The sequence below is a fragment of the Cheilinus undulatus genome, linkage group 15 (assembly GCF_018320785.1).
Source record: "Cheilinus undulatus linkage group 15, ASM1832078v1, whole genome shotgun sequence".
Lineage (NCBI taxonomy): Eukaryota > Metazoa > Chordata > Actinopteri > Labriformes > Labridae > Cheilinus > Cheilinus undulatus.
This window is the reverse complement of record NC_054879.1, coordinates 29,230,085-29,248,896: the sequence shown is the minus strand read 5'-3', so window position 1 is coordinate 29,248,896 and position 18,812 is coordinate 29,230,085. Positions and strand designations below refer to the sequence as shown.

The following is an 18,812-nucleotide window of genomic DNA, read 5'->3' as shown; positions in this document are numbered from 1 at the left end:
ACTTTAATCCGTTGCTTGGGAACATTTTCTTCAAACTTCGCACAAATGTCAACTGTGATTAAGTATAAACCGACTCATTTTAGAGGTTAAAGCTAAAGCTAAAGTCAAGATCCTTAGGCCACAATTTCATGCCTTGCTCAGGAACAGGATATTTCGAGAAAACAGTTGGGAAGTTTCTCCAAACTTTGCACAAATGTCAACTCTGGCATAAGGATAAAATTATTAGATTTTGAAGATTGTAGGTCAACATCATTATGCCGCATGGTTACTCCTTTTGATCAAAACATTTTAAGCATGTTTCAGGTGATTTTCAAGGTCTAACTAATATGTTTTAGAGGTCAGGGATTTAAAGTCATGATCTTTAGGCCTCATTTTTATTCTTCCGTTGGGAAAATAAAATCTCAAGTACAGAGGGGGATTTTTACACAAATGTCCACTCTGACAAAATGATTGGATTTTGTTAGTCAGAGGTCAAAATCCAAGGACATTAAGCCTCATTTTCATCCCTTGCTCAGGAACAGGATATTTCAAGAAAATGGTTTGGGGGTTTTTCTCCAAACTTTGCATGAATATCCACTCTGAAACAATGATGAAATGATCAGATATTGGATGTCAGAGTTGACATTATTAAGCCTTGTAGTGATTCCTTTTTCTTCAAACTTTGCACAAATGTCCACCATGACTCAAGACTAAACTGAATAGACTTTGGCTTTACAAGGTCAAGATCACTGTGATTTTCTGAAGCATAAAATATTGGATGGGTTTTTGCTAAATTTGTCAGACACGTAGACTTGGATTTGATGGTTATTTAATTAGATGGTGGAGGTTAACGGTCACTGCAGTCTTACATATTCTGAGATTGCAGTATAGCCTTGTACTATATTGTAGCCTTTTGAGCAAATACAAGCAATTTCAGTCTGTTTGTATTGCTTTTGACAAGTAAACATAACAAGACATACAATTGAACACAAACAAGAGTAAGCAAGGTCATGGAGGCTTATATTCCCATGTCAGTTGTTCTTGATGACTATTCTGAGGTTTTCTCTACACATTGTATACAATCTGTTCACAGAAAGGCAACAATATAAGAAATTGAAATAATAAAAGTCTTGTACAATTAAATATGACTCTCAGTGTGACCTTGTATGTTGCACAGGTAGTCCATGTTGGATGTTAAAAACACACAGGTGCTCCATGGGAGTCCAGGAGAGGAGCTGGATGATGTTTGTAAAATAGATTCTGTTGCTATGTTACAGCAGTACGGAGCACTTTCGTGGTCTCACAGGGGAATGCGTCACCAGTGGCTTCTGAGCAGTACTCATGCTTTGCCCTGCATCCATGTTTGGTTCAAATCTGATCTCAAAAACAGCAGCATCCTCTGTCGCACTGTTTGGCCTCTGGGTGCTCACATTCTTAAATACGTTTGAACAAAGCCAACAGTAGCTGGAGCTATAAATTTCAACACTGCCATAAGGGATGAAGATGAAACGAATGTGATGTTTTCATTCTGCTGTGGACAGCTTTTCCCCGGGGATAATTTCTATTTCACCGCACTGGAGCTCATGCAGTTTGTCCCGCAGGGAGGGAAGTGGTTAAAAGTGGGTCCACTGGGATTCAGTCTAACAGGGAAATTAAATGCATGACTAGAAGCCGGTCAGGATCAGGAGGGAGAGGGTTTAAGAAGGCAGGTAAAAGGTAAGGGAGATCATATGGACATCTGTTTTGAGTTTCCACACATTTAGCGCAACGGGGAATTCAATTAGACAGGCAGAAAACCCTGTTACCTCTAGAATCCTGCCAACTGCTACTGGTCCGCGTACATGCTATGATCCTCCGTGAAAACGGAGAAGAGGCAGAAAAGAGGGGATGCAGAAAAATCCCAGGAAAATACTCAACAAGTAACTTACAGTGTGAAGTTACAGCAACAAGTCTGGCATTTCTACCTCATATCTTAGGAAAAGGCAAAGGAAAAATTTAGATCATGAACTAATAAATTGTTTTTCTATAGAAGTTTCTTCTGTGGTCGATGTGGGAAATAGAGCTTGTTTACTGATCTTAATTTGATTAAGTCCACCATTGCAAATTCTACTGTGATAGTTCCTTGGTTTTAAGTGTGAATGTTCAATACTGGATTTTTGCTGATATCCAGTATGCCAGTATTTCCATTTTAATTCATCCAATGCCGACATATACTCCAAAACATTCCAAAGGAATGGACTGATAAAATTAAGAGCTCATCATATGAACTCATGTTGGGAAGACTGAATGCTGGGGGAAGACAACTGAGATATGGGGTCATTTTGGTGACACGTTGAACTGAAGTTACAATAGTTGAAGTAATCCTACTTGACCAAGCAGTGTTAATTTCATCATCTAAAACTATTACTAAAAATGTTTTTGACAGCCTTTCTAAGACTATCCAAAAAACAATTTGCAATGACTTAAACTGACAAAAAGTAAGTTTAGTTTTCATCAAGATGACTAAAACTAGACTAAAACGTAAGTAGGGTTCTTGGTTCCGTTCTTGATTTATTAAGCTTTAGTCATCTCACATGTCACTTAGGTATAGCTCCAGTTCCTTGCATCGTAGCAGGACTAAATGCATATCGGCTGAAAGCTTAGGTTCCCCCAAAACCGACAAAACAAACACCACTTATCTACGGCCTGCTGTTCTTGAGTTACTCAACTTTAGTCATGAGCATGGTGGTTTCCATCCCTTATCATCCTAACCCTATTTAGCTAACCCTGATTAGCCAACCCTAACCCTGACGCAATCTTTCGCTCACATGCATGTGGTGCTTAAAAAAATGCTGTCAGATCTTGCTATACAGTGTAGCAGTCGGGGACAATCACATTCATTGTCTATGTGAAAAGCGCTCTGCCCTATAACTCTGGGACAGTTGCTCATAGAGTCTCGGGAGTGGGTGGAATCAGAACTAATTTGAGGAGGCTAAACAAGCCAGTCTTGGTCCCATTTCTCTATGACCTAGCCTCTCCTCTGTGCAAAACAGTTTGTTGCAAACTCCAAGCAGGCTTCTATGTACTTTGCACTGAGGAGAGACTTCCATCTAGCCACTCTGCAATAAGCCCATATCGGTTAAGGGATGCAGTGATGGTTGTCTTTCTGGAACTTTGTCCCATCTCCACACAGGATCTCCGGAGCTCATTCAGAGTGACATTCAGGTTCTTGATAACCTTTCCAGAGACCAGCTTTTGGAAGGGTCCTAGTTGTGCCAGACTTCTTCCATTTGAGAATCAAGGAGGCCGCTGTGCTCTTAGGAACCTACAGTGCAACAGAAATATTTCGTAGCCTTCCCCAGATCTGTGCCTTGCATATTCGGTCCCTGAAAATCTTCTCAAGCTCAGTCAGGTTAGACAGAAACCACCCATAAATGTTCAATAGAGCTCAGATCAGAGCTCTGGCTGGGTCACTCTAGGACATTCACAGAGTTGTCCCTACGTTACTCCTGTGTTGTCTTGGTTGTTTACTTAGGGTCACTGTCATGTTGAAAGGTGAACCTTAAGCCCAGTACGAGGTCCTGAGCACTGTGGAACAGGTTTTCATTGAAGATATCTCTGTACTATGCTCTAGTCAGCATTCCCTCAATCCTGATGAGCCCCCTAGTCCCTGCTAGTGAAAAACACCCCCACACCCCTACAACTCAATTGATTTGTACCTATACTTGTGAAAATTACAAGAAATTTTCAGGAGTACTGCCCTGAAATCCTCCTGATCTGGTTGTTAACACATGCACCAAGCAGTGGGAGACAATCCATGCCAGAAGTGTGGTCTCCTGAGGCAAAACGTGACATAAGGTGTTTTCACAGCACATTGTCGCAGTGCCGGGTAATGAAGCTTTGCCATCCCAGTCTGTCAATTTAGATTGTGTTTTGGCTTTGCAGGAAAGTGAGTGAAGATGGCACAGTGGTAGCTCCACATACACACAATCAGACATGCACACAAATTCAGTGCTACACTCCTTGGTGGCTCCACTGATCCCTGTTTCATATCTTTTACACCTAGGTTACTATCTCTGAAACTGGCACGGGGGGGGGGGGGGTCAACTCGTTATCCCATCACAACTCTGTGACGTTCGCAGTCAAAGTAAACGTCACAAGGGCATTAATATCACAGCTTTAAGCAGCACTGTGAATGGGGCTATTAAAAGAATTACACGAGAGTGGCTGACAAATCAACAGAGTTTGCTATACAACATTTAAATGACAATATCTGCCTTTATTGTCTGAAATAATCTTGATATAACACCAGAGTGAAGAGGAATATACTAATGAACAGAGGACACAAAGAAGCAGCTTCACTCTGTGCAGACAGCGTATGAACTTGTACCAATCGAAGGAAAGAAACATCAGCACCCATCCCACTCAATCACAGTGAATTCCCCTGATCATTTCTTGCTCACAGATCAGCTTACCTGGATTTCAGATTGAAAAATGCAAGGTGGGGGTGAGAGGAGGAACTCCCTATAAAGTCTGAGTTAAATATTTGGATGTTTGTATTTATACATGCAGCTCAAGAGTTTTTAAGCAAGCAAGATTAAGGGGAATCGGCCCTGAAATATTCACAATGTTTTTCTGAAATTTTCTTTAAAGTTCACTACAACATCTAAAAAGTCCCTAGAAAAGATAGGCCTATACTGGTTGTAAATACCAGCCTATAGCAGCTAAAAATATTGGCCAAGCACTGTAAATATGGGCCTATACTGGCTATTAATATAGGCCTATGTTGGCTGTAAATAACAACTTATAGCAGCAGTAAATACTGGCATATATTGCCTGTTAATATCAGCCTATGCTGGCTGTATATTTGGCATGTGTTGGCTGTAAAAATTGGCCTATAGCAGCTGTAAATATTAGCCTATGTTGGCTGTAAATATAGCCTATATTGGCTTCTAATATCAGCCTATGTTGGCTGTAAATATAGCCTATATTGGCTTCTAATATTAGCCTATGTTGGCTGTAAATATAGCCTATATTGGCTTCTAATATCAGCCTATGTTGGCTGTAAATATAGCCTATATTGGCTTCTAATATTAGCCTATGTTGGCTGTAAATATAGCCTATACTGGCTTCTAATATCAGCCTATGTTGGCTGTAAATATAGCCTATATTGGCTTCTAATATCAGCCTATGTTGGCTGTAAATATAGCCTATATTGGCTTCTAATATCAGCCTATGTTGGCTGTAAATATAGCCTATATTGGCTTCTAATATCAGCCTATGTTGGCTGTAACTGTCAGCCAATGTTGGCAGCAAATGTAGGCCTATATTGGCGTAAATACTGGCCTATAACGACTGTAAATATTGGCCTATAGCAGCTGTAAATATTGGCCTATCTTGGCATGAAATATCAGCCTACAGCTGCAGTAAATATCAGCCTATTGCAGCAGTGAATATTGGCCCATATTTGCTGTAAATGTTGGCCTATAGTGGCTTCATATATCAGCTGTGAATATTGGCCTAAAGCCACTGTAAATATCAGCCTATAACGGGTGTAAATATTATTCTACAATGGAAGTAAATATCAGCCTATAGCTACTTTCAACAACTGTCCATAGCAGTTGTAAACATCTGCCACTAGTGGCTTTTAAATGTCTGCCTATATTGCTGTAAATATTGCCCATTAAATTGTGATAGTAGATGGTTTTGGTAATCTTAAGACCTTACTTATGATAAAACTGCTTGTATCTGTATGCCTCCTTTGATGCCTGAGCAGCTATCTCGCGGATTATTTACAAGGCATTCTCTGAGAAGTGGGTAAGTCCTTCAGAATATAAATCACCAATAAATATAACTGCCTTAAATATAAATGTTACTGCCTTGAATATAATCGCCAAGATTGCTGTGCAAGCATCAAAAAAGTTTACAAATGTAAGTAGTTATGGGCTTAAAGCTGAACAACCATCGCATATCTTAACGTGTTATTATTTTGATGCATTGTGCTACCTTTACTTTGAACAATCTGCATGTTCATTTTTGTAAATGTCGTCAACTATTGATGATAATCCATCAGGAACTTAAAGGGTATTCCCATTTTACAGAAGGAGGTGTCATCACTATCTGCTGTAACTCTGTTTAAGGCTAAAAGGAGGACCTCGTAAAGGTGTAGGGGTAGGGATAGGGGCCAAAGTTTGGAGTGAAATGAGCTGTGAATTCAGAGAACATAGGGGTAGGGTGAAGTGGTAGGGGTGCTGGGACTGAAGATTAAGTTGTTTTACTGTAAGTTTTAACAGGATTACACAAACAACAGTCATCCCAGGACGCCTGCAAAACATCATCACATATGAAATCACACACAACCTACTGACTTTAACAACAAACATTGAATATAAAGACTTCCAGTTGCATTAGCTCCAGGTCTTATTTTTTAAGACATACTTTATTAATCCCTGAAGGGAAATTGACAGTTTTACAGTCTATTATTGAACATGGCTGAATTACATGCAAATACACATGTGCAAACAGGATCCTCATGGACATGCACTCATGGTCTCTCAAAGTACTGCCTGGAGCTGTTGGGGGTTCAGTGCCTTTCTCAAGGGCACTTCGACAGTACTCAGGAAGTGACCTGGCACCTCTCCAGCTACCAGGCCAAAGTCCACATATGGTCCGACCGGGACTTGACGGCAACCTTCCGATTCCCAGCCCAAGTCCTTTCAGACTGAGCTACTGCCGCCCCATTAGCTCAAATATGCAGAAAAATTCTCCCACATCAAGTTGAGGTTACAGAAACATCTATGTTATCCCAATATTGTTTTAAATGTCTTTAAATTACTTCTTACACTAAAGTTAAGACCTTAAATGTTGTTGAAACAGCTGCTGTATGTAACCTTTAGGTTTACAGAAACATTCATGGCCCTGGTTTACCCAGGTCATCTGGAGACTGTTTGACCTTTCAATCAGCAAATCCATCTATAATGGGTCATGATCTCCTAAAAACCTTTCTGGGTCCCTGAAAAAGGTCAAAAACAGCCGCAGGTGAACAAAAGTTCTGCATCAGTCCTGAGTCGCTGACTGTCCTCATAAAATCTACTAAGCTATAAAGTCTTATTCTCAAAGCAGGTCACAAAGTAGAGGTGAGTTTAGCAAGCATCAAACATAACACTGTTATCTGATGACTTTTTTCACTCCTCCAAATACCACAGCCACTTCACTTCACACTTATTTTGTATGAGCACACCTGAAATTGAATTTTCATGTCATATCGACATGAACATGACATGATGATAACACAAAGGAAGAATAAGGATATGAAGCTTAGTGTAAATTCAAGCATGAAGACTGTTTCATGTCCCTCCTTCTACCATTTCTTCTCATCTTACTGCTCTGGGTATCAGCTGCTAATAGCCTGCTTTCACTTAACCCTATCGTACTTGAAGCCTGACACACACTGGAAGATTTTTAGAGCATTAACTGATTTTAAAAATGCAAGACATCCCGTAGTAGTGTGTGGTGTAAATCAAGAAGACCAACACAGTAAACCACACACTAATATCCCGTTCACTGACAACCAGACTATCTAGACTATTTGACAAACCTTGGGCCCGGGGCCCAGAATCTGGCTGAATTTGTGTGGTCTGAGCCGGCCTTAAGACACCCAAGACCCACATGAAAAAGAAGAGACACCTTGCCATCAAAAGTCAACATTGATTTTGAGTGTTTTGCTGATAAAACCCTAAAAAATACAACTATGCATTTCTTTCATACCAAAAGTAAATTAAACATGGTTTTGCATGATCTTAGAATATGCTAATCTAAATCTATATGCCTCAACACTCTGGTCGCAGGATCGATTCACGGTCTTGGCACTGTTTGCTGTAGGTCTTCCCCAACTCTCCCAGTATTTCCCATCATTGTTCAGCTTTCTGATCCAAATAAAGGCAAACAAATATTTTAAAAAGCCTTCTTTGGATTCAACCTTGACAGGAACACTGGTAATTCAACCCAATGGCAATCACATAGAATATGTACGTATGCTCAAATGTAAAAGAAAACTTAAATACTGGGAATTTTTGATGTAACGTTAGAACAATGTAATGTTGTCGCTGCTATTCTAAAACATTAGCTAACTAGCATTTATATCATATACAACAAATTTTTGCAAATCAAGCATTTTGATGACATGGAACAATCTCGATAAGACTTTTAACAGCAGCTTGCTAGTGACCTTTAGAAGGATTGATTTGTCTCCTACTCACCCATCCTTGAAATACATGTAGGGCTATTTTTGTAAATAGAAATTAGAAATCTTACACTTTCACACCAGTTATAGCATTCTCAAAGGTCACCGCAGATGCTGACATCACATTTCCAAAAACTTGAACTCAACGTATTTCTCTGAGTTGAGTTGAAGCATAAGAAACGGCATTATCTTGGGATCTCATATAAACAGCGGTGGTCGCGTTGAGAGACGAGCGGGGTGCTATCTAAACAGGGGAGAACAGATATGCTAAAAACAACAGCATGGTGAGCATAGAACAACAAATACAGCAGCTCGTTCCCACACACTCACATCAACACATCGAATGACAACATGGCTCCGGCAGAAAATACAAATAGATGCAGGGTCACATGCCATTCACACAGAAAAACTAAACCATCAGACTGTGTAATGCTTGGATAACCAAACTTAAGAACCCTAAAGAAACAAAATGAGGGGAAAAAATACATCTACATCTTTTTCTGATGATTGAAAAAGTAGTTTTATCTCTGAAGGCTGAAAGACTTTTCATCACCGTTTGCTGTGTTTTTGAGAAGTTTGCAGCTTAACCATGGTGTTCTGTCTAAGGTCGGATCTCACCTTACAGCATCTATTAATCTCTCATTTACAGATTCTACATAAGGATGTAGAATATGAATATAGAACACATGAAGATGTAGGATCTGTACACAGGGGTCATGATCTCCACAATGTGAAGTGCTCTGGTTTCTGTTTGTAAGACATTTTCAGTCAAATTTCAGATTTGCCTGTTGACACAAGCCAGAGCACAACATTTCAACCGTGTACACCCATGTGCATAAGTTTAAGGCATGCAAGGTGCTAAGGATTTACAGTGGGGTCCGATGTGCAACAATACAGGAAGGGAGAGGAGGGAGAGGGCAGCCAGAGTCAACCTTGGCACATGGTGACACATGTGTCACTTGACACTGTGCATTAAGCCAATCAGCAATTAGATTCTCTCACTACATGAAACATATCAGAAAGGGCTGAACCATTCAAAAACATGACATTTAGAAGTTTTTTCTTCTCTTCTTAAAGCAACAAGAATTTCTGCACTGAAATGAGTACATCGATTATAAAGTAATAAAATAAATCATAAATAATTTTACATATTGTATTTATCTTAGTTGAGTCCTTACGTTACATGAAATACTTTCAACTGTTTTCAAAGCCAGATAAATTCTTATTTTTTATAGTCTGATTTACGTTAAAGTAAAAGCACTGGTCTATAAATCCACTCAAGTAAAAGTAAAAAAGTTCTCATTTAAAGTTTACTCAAAGTACTGAGAACTGAGTAGATACTGAGGAGTTTTACAGAAAATAGGATCTTTCCTTACTGACTAGAAGAACAAGAGAATAGATCTCCAAACAGGTTGGTCAGGTAAAGTCAGACCTCTACAATAAAGTCAAATACACACCAAATTGACAGTGTTAATTTAAATCATACAGAGTTCCACTGAATGCTTTAGAAGTGTACTGTATGTACTAGCCCATATGCGTATAGTTAAACTACACTTTTCAAGTGTTCATTATTTTACAATGTGACATAGCTGCAGTAACTATAAAATCTGTGGTAAGGTGGGTATACTCTAGCAAGAATAAAGCAGAGTCAACGTCATAGCAAAGAAGTTCAAATTGATGAAGAATATGGACTATGCATCCTTAGAACCACCTAAAGTCACTGGACAACTTCACTCATGGTGCAAACATGTCCCACATCTAAAACCAATAAAAATCCACAAGAAACACGAGCAAAAGATTCCCATAAGGGATCACTGTACAACAGACAACATCCAAACATATCTAAACACTCTGTTCAAGGGCATGATGGGAAATTTTACCAACTCACACCCCAGATTTAAAATCAGTTGACTCTACAGAGTTGAACTAACACAGATGGATCAAAACTGTCAAATAACTTCAACACTGAAGACCATGTCACTCCAAATAGAGTTAAAATTACACTTTGGGAGGTAAAAATCAACTCTGAAATGTTTAACCCTGAGATATCAGCACTCCAGTTTTTACTGCTTTGGGATGTGATGTGGAATCATTCTCTCTCAATGTGCACTCAAGTAAAAGTACAGTAACTCTGGTTAAAACTTAATGAAGAAAAAGTACTGATTACAAAACGTACTCAAAGAAAAGTACAAGTACCCAAAAAACCCACTCAATTACCGTAATTTAAGTGAATGTAATTAGTTCCTTCCCTTCCCTGAGTCAAACTCTCCATGAGCCACTGCAGGGCCAAGTGCTTGTAACCACTAGCTAGAGTCGGCTCAGTTAGCCTTACCAGCAAATCAAAGAAACAAAAATAGTAGTGGTACTTTGCAGGTGGCCAAAGCCTTTCACTTATCACACAACTAGCATGGAAGATGGCACTAAATATCTTCCTCTGTGCTCTCAAACAGAGCTGCTACTACAGCAGCCGAGGTGTTCAAAACCGCTGTTCTCTGCTGCGGCCAGCTACTCTGAAAGTAGAACACTGCCATAATTTCCACTGAACATCCATGTGTGTCAGGTTGGCTGCCATAAGCGCAGGTTTGTGCATAGAAATAATGGGGGCGAGTGTTGGGACACACGTCAAGTGGCGCCAGTGTGTTTCGGGCAAAAGACTGCTAAATAATGAAGCAGGAACTACTACTTGAACCTGCCCTTCTGTTGCAGCATTTCACTCATGACTTTCTGCTGCCTCCTTGTGTTGGACCATGATTATTCTCTGCCACTGTTTGCCTAAGCTCAACTCCATAATACAGAACTGCATACCCCTACCCCCTGTATCATTGCAGCCACACAAAGTATTTCCAGATCGAGTAGAGATTAGACACTGTGCTCAGCACACCCACCTCTGTGACTTCTTGTTTTGAATCAAGGACTTTTTTCTATAAAAACTTCACCCCATAAGATAGTCCTGAGGTTCGGCCAGCTGAGAGCTTTCTGGTTTAAGGTAGACTTTTAGCTTAAATATTAATGCATACTAGATGTGGGCTGTCCTTAATTGGACTCAAGGTACTTCACAGACAGCATTCACAGATACTTTTGGCACTACAGAGGGTGAATCATCTCATTTCAGGGAGTTCCTTAGATACACAGACAGGAACAATGGGAAACTACCGTCTCACTCTGACGTCTTCATAAAACACTAAGTCTAGAGGAGCTACAGTGTTAGACGAAGGCTTTATGAGCAGCACTAGTCTCGATAAAACCAGTTAATTGAGTAAACACCCAAAACAATGCAGCCGGACTGAGAAGCTAAAACACAACAACACAAAAACATGACAGAGTTTATTTTCCTGTTAAGTAGAGCTAGGCAGAAAATGCAGTTAAGTGTACCTTTAAGTAATGATGGAAAATTAAACCCATTTGTGTGAGCACCTTTTTATTACAGACTGAGTCCACCAGCCTGAGAGAAACAGAGTAATATAGCTGTTGTAAAAATATGACCAGAGGCATTTAGATTTTATGAGGAAAATGTAGCTCAGCAACACATTAAAACAATATCCCCTAAAACCTTGGAGTGAAAGCTTATTACAGGTACTGATAGGGGAGAATAAACTAACTGAGATGGGTGCTTCCAAAGCCAAGAGCAAGCACCTTTTTTGTTCTCTAAAACAGCTCGGATTTCATGCATTTTATAGCTGCTAATAATAAAAACTAAGTCCTTAATATGAAACATTTCTGTGGTTAGAGGTGTGCTTTAAGGTCAGCTTTAAAAGGCTGAGAGCTGTAGATCATTAGCTGCTATTTAAGCTGCTTTGATAGATTTTGAGACTGAAAAATCTCACAAATTGAAGCAAGAACTTCATTAAAGCATCCTCAGATTCATTACATGGAAGGAATATCATAATATACAACCCCAATTCCAAAAAAGTTGGGGCACTGTGTATAATGCAAATACAAAATAAAGCAATGATTTGCAAGTTTCATAAACCCATATTTCATTCCTAATAGAACATAAACAACATATCAGATGTTGAAACTGAGACATTTTACTATTTGATGGAAAATATAAGGTCATATTGAATTTGATGGCAGCAACACATCTCAGAAAAGTAGGGACAGGGCAACAAAAGGCTGGAAAAGTAAGAAGTACTGATGAAAAACAGCTGGAGGAACAATTTCCAACTCATTTGGTCAACTGGTAACAGGTCAGTAACATGACTGGGTGAGGCAGAGACTCTCAGAGGTAAGGTGGACCAAGGCTCACAAACCTGAAAGGCTGTGCCTTAAAGTGTGGAACAACTTCAGAAGAAATGTTCCTCAATGTCAGATGGTGACAAGAGGATCTGGCTGCAGACCTCTATGGGGGGGGCATTCAGCTCCAGACCTCTACAATGGGGCAACCTTAACCATGGGGCAAGGAGTGACACATTATCATATTATTGTTTTAAGGAGGTTAGGGTAAGCAACCTAAGGGTTATGTTTAGGGGGAAGGGAGTTAAATTCAAAATAACACAACACAAACTAAGGAAAACGCAAAGAGGGGTAACAGCATTCTGGTTTTGTTTACATTTAACACAGCGTCCTAACTTTTATGTAAAAGATAATCCAACTAGTCTGCATCACTGCTCTGGAGCAGCACCTGTGGATGTCTGCAGGCCTGTGGACCAACAAGACAGCTGATACAGTTTCCATGGTAACTTACAGCTACTGTGCACCCCATGGATGAGTGTTTCCAAAAATCAGTAGCTCAAGTTAAAAATGAAATATTAAAGGGAACTTTGCATGTTTTATAGCATAGTTTTCACATTATATATATTTTTTCATTGGATTTCAGTTTCCTGATAGAAAGAGGACTATTGTTGAATATCTTTATCTAATTTATTCTATTTCACTGTTTATATGATGCAACAAAACAGACAAATTCCTCTCATCTTAGATAAACTATTGGTAATAAATCCTGATTCTAAAATAGACAGTAAATGTGTTTTATGCTTGTGGAAACAGTGTGGTCTGAATCCAAATATAGAAGTGGCCATAAAAACAGAACAAAAAGCTGGTTTGTGCTAAAACTGTCCCACCTTCCACAGGAGATGTTACCACCTGATGGGGCTTCTAGAGGGCATTTTTACCCTTCCTCCCAAATTCCCTTCTGTTTTGCTCAACTTCCTCCTCACTTAATTCTCATAAGCCAACATGCAACTAACCTCCGCTTTGCCATAGACCTCTTTAGTTAGAACAGCATCTTTCAGACAAAAACCAACAACTTAAAAGGCCTCTTTATGCTTCATGCATTCTAAATCAGACCACATCTGAAAGGTTTAAACTTGAAACAAGTTGCAAAAACCCTCTTTCATCATCATGTCTCTATGGCTGCATCCAACATCCCCCTCAAATCACTCTCCAAAATCCTGAATCTTTAGTGCTTGGTTTGGTTTTGAAATGATGAATCATATTGCAGACTTCTCCTAACAGATTTCATTTTTTGGCGCAGTCTTGTGCTCAAATGTCACATAAAGAGCTTGAAAAGAGAAGTACTGAACGTGCATCAAGTGGAGGAGATAGTGCCGTTTTTGATTCTGTTCAAAGCTCCTGTATAGAAGCCTATTTCTGCCAGTAGAAAAAAGATGTAAGATCTGAATTTTTTTCAAATAATCATGAGATAAACAGCTGAAATGGTCAAAAGCCATAGATATGACTCAATATTTCAAACCTTTGACTTTTTTTTTATTAAACAAATGTCAATTTTAATCTCATAAAAATGTTTTAAATTCAGAATTTTGACTTTAAATCTCATCATTTTTTATTTTTCTAGTAATTTTTTATTTATTTTGATATTTTTTTGTCATTTCATCAAATAATTTGCACTATTTATCTCAAAATGTTGACTTTTTTCTAAAAACTTTGACTTTTTAACTAATGAAAACGAGTTTTAACGCACAAATTTTGACTTTTCCATCCATCCATTATCTATGCCATTTATTATTCAGCTAGAATCAGATCCAGTTGTCACAGGGCAAGATGCAGGGTACACCCTGGACTGGTTTTGACTTAGTATGTTACAATTAGAACTTTTTAGACTGCTAATAACAGACTTTTTATCTAATTACTTGAATTGGTCAGTTAACTTGACATTTTATCTACTACTAATCACTTTATGTCACATGATCAGAACTTTAAGACAGAAAATTCTAGAGAAGCATGACATTATCAGCAGATTTTAGCTATACAGCCAAACATTATATCAGCAGATAAAATATCTGCCCATATATCAGCCTATATATTATACATATCAGTCATATATATGCAACCATGAACCTTAAACATTTTAAATAAAGTCCAAAACATAAAACAATTAGGAGACTGTCTACTCCCTGCTCCTTTCTCAGCTCTGCTTGACTCAGCCTTGCTTTGCACTGGATATGCTTGGTGTACTTTACAATAAAAGCAAAGATGTGTATATCGATGTCAGTATCAGCTAAAACTGGCTTAGGAATATCTGCAAAACTCAGAGATCATGCATCCCTAGAAATCACCCATTTTATTTCCTGCCTTTGATTTCTTTTTTAATCTTCTAATTTTGTCTGTCTCAACTTTCAACTTTCGACTTTTACTTTTTAACTTACAATTATACCCTTCAATCTACCAATAGTTACTTCTATTTACAAGTTTTGACTTTTTAATGTAATAATTTCTACTTTTTTCTTATAGTTCAGACTTCAAACCAATAATTGTCACCAGGGCCTTTAAATTTTGACTTTTTATGTCAAAAGTTTGACTTTTTAACTAAAATTGTACGCTTTCTCTGATACTTTCACTTTTAAACTTATAATAATGGCTTTTTATCTACTAATAGTGAATTGTGTTTACTGGCGTTGACTTTTATGCTAAAATTTTAGGCATTTAACTAAAAATTGGCACTAAAAATTTTGACTTTATGTCAAAATTTTGACTTTTTTAACTCAGTAGATCTACTTTTTCTAATAACTTTCACTTTTTAACTTATAAATAGGACAATTCAGACTTCCCATTCTATCATTATGACTATATCTCATAACTTTGACTGTTTTATGCTAATTTGACTTTTTCTGTCAAGATTTTGACTTTTTTCTGATGGCTAAGTTTCAAAACAATGATAACGACTTCATTTATTATAAAATTGGCTTCTTATTTACTAATCTTACCTTTTAAAATGAAAAATTCTACATTTTATCCAACAATTTGGACATTAAAAATTAAAGTTATCAAATTTCAGTTCATAATTTTTGCTTTTTATCTTACTATTTAACTAATGCTTATGAATTTATATCTATAAAAAATCTGAAATATTTCTTAGTTTTAGTAAAAAATGGCTTTTTCATATTTTGATTACTTTTTAATCTATAAAGACTTATCTAGTAATTTAAACTTTACAAACTTTTAATTTCTTTCATTATTGACTCACTTTCAGAATTCTGCCTTTTTTTCCCCTCACGGATTCTAAAATTCAAATACTGTCTGTCCTGTTTAGGCTTGCTAAAGGGATCTTCAATACTCCAGAGTCTGTGAACTATGAGAAACTTTTTCCCATCTGCATCGCTGCACTGCTTAATTGCCTTCCTAAAGACTCTGTTAATAAGGCTACTTATTAACACTTTCATTAGCGCAGCTGCTTAATATCCTGATCTACAGGAAGGAAAAACAAGTAGCAGCAGCAGAAAGTTTAAAGGGGGAAACTCCACTTTTGCTGTGCGTTATTACGCACAGTGGAGGGAGTGATTCCCAGCTCCATGTACATGCCAGGATCTAACGTTTAATCAAAGCACATTTCTTACCTGTTTCCACACAAAGTTGTCCACGCCGTTTAACATCCACGAAACAGCCACGTGGATGGCAGAAAGAATAACTCCAGTGATGACAGCCGCGCGCATCCTGACTGGCAGCAGAGTGTAGATGACATGGATGAAGAACACGGTCCACCAAATCCCTTCTGAGGCACTTCTGGGCTGCACGAGCAGCACTCCGATCACCTGGATCACGAGTACCACCAGGATGACCACATAGCATACAATCCACATATGGTCCTGGTGAAACGCGTTCCTGTTGCACACCACCATGAGCACGAGCGTGAGGAAGATAGCCACGGAAAACACCACCACGTAAGTGACGTTCGGCCTCCCCGTGCCACCGGAGCAGTGGAAGGCCAGCATGACCGTGAAGACCAGCACCAGCACGGCCATGAGCATAGTCAGACTGCTCTGGTTGAGGCGGAAAAAGTAGCGCTGGTAGAGCCGTTCCAACTTCTCCGATTGGAATTTCTTGGATTTGAAAATGTGCATGACGCTGGTGCAGCACGCCACGAGAGAAAAGTTCACTTCGGGCATGACCTCCTCTTCGTCGCTCCTCGGCTTGGCTCTCCGATCGTCCAGACCCAGCTCCACGGATTTGGGTCTCACCTCCCCGTCTGGACGCTTCGGGGACGCGCGTTTGTTGTCTCGGCTCTCCTCGCCATGGTCCTGCCAAGCCGACCTGGACCTGAAGCTGACCCTGCTGACGGTGGTGGAGGCTCTACCGGGCTGCCTGTGCTCCTGATCATCCTCGTCCCTCCACCGACTGTTGGCCCGGCTCAGCTTCTTGCGTGGGGATCTGGCTGAGTATGGGCACCCGTTGGCCACAGACTCAGACTCTCCCCAAGCTGATCTGTGCTCGGTCCCTCCCCTTAGCCCGGGCGCACCGATTCCGGGTGGGCTGACACTGTTTGATCTGGACATAGTAGTTAACAGGAGGCAGGGACAGAAAAAACGCTGCAGGGGAAGTTTAATCCACTGAAAAACGACGTCCCAAAACTACTTAGGGCTCATTAAATCTCGGTTATGAGTCGAATTCCCCATCATGGACACTTAAAATCTAACAAACACAAACTATTACGACTTGAATCCACCCTTTAAGAATGTTCAGAGATGAAATTACCCAAAGCAACAACAACGAGAGGTGAAAAGCGTTGGGAATAAAAACAATCGAACATGCGTAAAAGTCAAAAGGGAGTCAGTTTCACCACTACAGGAGGGAATATTAAATCCAGGTGGACTTGGCTCTACATCATTGGGCCCAATTAACAGCAATCCATGGAGAGGTTGCACGGCAGCGCGCGCTCTAGATGATATAAAACCATTACACAACTCAGTTAGTCCCCACAGATCACAGCACAACATCATCAATTACTCCGCAAGCCCCTTACATCCGCGGACATGTTTAATGGCAGGAACGATGGAGGTGGAGAGAGAGAAGAAAAAGGGGAATCCCATGTTGATTGAGTTTTTTTTTTATCCCAATGCACCTGTGTTGGAGTCTGTACGGCTGTGGGAGCCTCACGTTTGGCAAGAAAGCATCATCACGATCCACGCTCAGAGGCAAACTCATCCGCTCCTTCTCCTCCTCACCATCCTCGCCTGACAGCAGCAAAAAGCAGCTCCTCGGTCCATGATGAAGCAGGAACAGTCAATTTAGCGTCAACCTCTGCAAGAGATCGATGTCCAACAGCTGTCCATCACTGCCCAATCCCTTAGAGAGAGACTCCTAATTTGATTTGCAGCTTCACTCTGCGCGCACAAACACCGATCCGCACAGACACAGCAGCAGAAGGGTAGAAGCTCGGTATCTTGTCATGGAGTGTCCCTCCATTGCCACAGAGCGCTCCCGTAGCCTCGGTACAATCCGCTCGGTGTCTGTTTGGAGCGTGGCATCACAACATATTTACCGCTGATTGCTGCTTCAATATCCATTCAACCAAGTGTGCTTCCTGTAGGCCGCCTCTCTGCAGCGCTGCCATTGGATAAAGGGAAGGGTGAGTCACGCTTTGACTCGTTTTCATTGGAGGAAAGGCTGGTCAATCCGCGTCACAGGGGCTATGCGACCACACGGGCGCTTTCGATGAATGGGCGGGTCTGTACGCACAGCTGGATGGCAGTCACACACCCCCACGAATACACACCCCCACCCTCAAACACCTTCACTGATCCTGGAGCTGTGATGGTTCTATTTTATCCTCCTGAGAAGCTGCATGTACATGAGGACATTACATAAGGGCTTTCCTACAACACAGCAATCATTTCTGCTGTCATTTTACAGACAAATGTCCCGCAAAGTTGAAGAAACCTGCTTGGAATTTTTGGGAGGGATTTGTTTTGGGGTATTTTCATGGGAATTTGTTTGGAGGAATTCAACATTATCTTATCTTTTTTTCCCAGGAATTTTTGGATTGGGTGGGGTTTCTGTTTCATTGGATTATTATGAAAATTTCAAGGAATTTGTTGGATGTTGAGGGGATGTTTTTGAATAATTGTCATCTTTGGATGTTTTAATGGAATTTTCCTTTTTTTAAGTGTGGATTTTGTGGAAGATTTTAATAATTTTTTAAAGTAGGAGATTACCTCGGGTGAATTTGCTTGGAAATGCCTGAGTATTTTTATGGAAATTGGGAGGAAAGCCTGTATATTTCAGAGCGATTCAAGGTTCTTAAATGGTACCCAAAAGGTAAATCTGTTGTGCAGACTGGAGTTCAGCATCCCAGAGACTAAAAACAACACTCAAAAATCAAGACACAATCAGACAAAAAACTAACATTAAAATGTTAAAATCAATCATTGGTGATTGA

At 39.7% G+C, this 18,812-nt stretch overlaps 1 protein-coding gene across 1 annotated transcript in view; it reads right to left on the bottom strand.

Annotated features, from left to right (window-relative positions):
• The window catches only part of adcy5 (adenylate cyclase 5), a 117,781-nt gene extending 99,391 nt beyond the window's left edge, over positions 1-18,390 (bottom strand). The window contains exon 1 of the mRNA XM_041806900.1: positions 15,994-18,390. Coding sequence (XP_041662834.1) covers positions 15,994-16,929 — 936 coding nt within the window. The 5' untranslated portion in view covers positions 16,930-18,390. The remainder of the gene's footprint in view (positions 1-15,993) is intronic.
• Between the last annotated feature and the right edge of the window lie 422 nt (positions 18,391-18,812).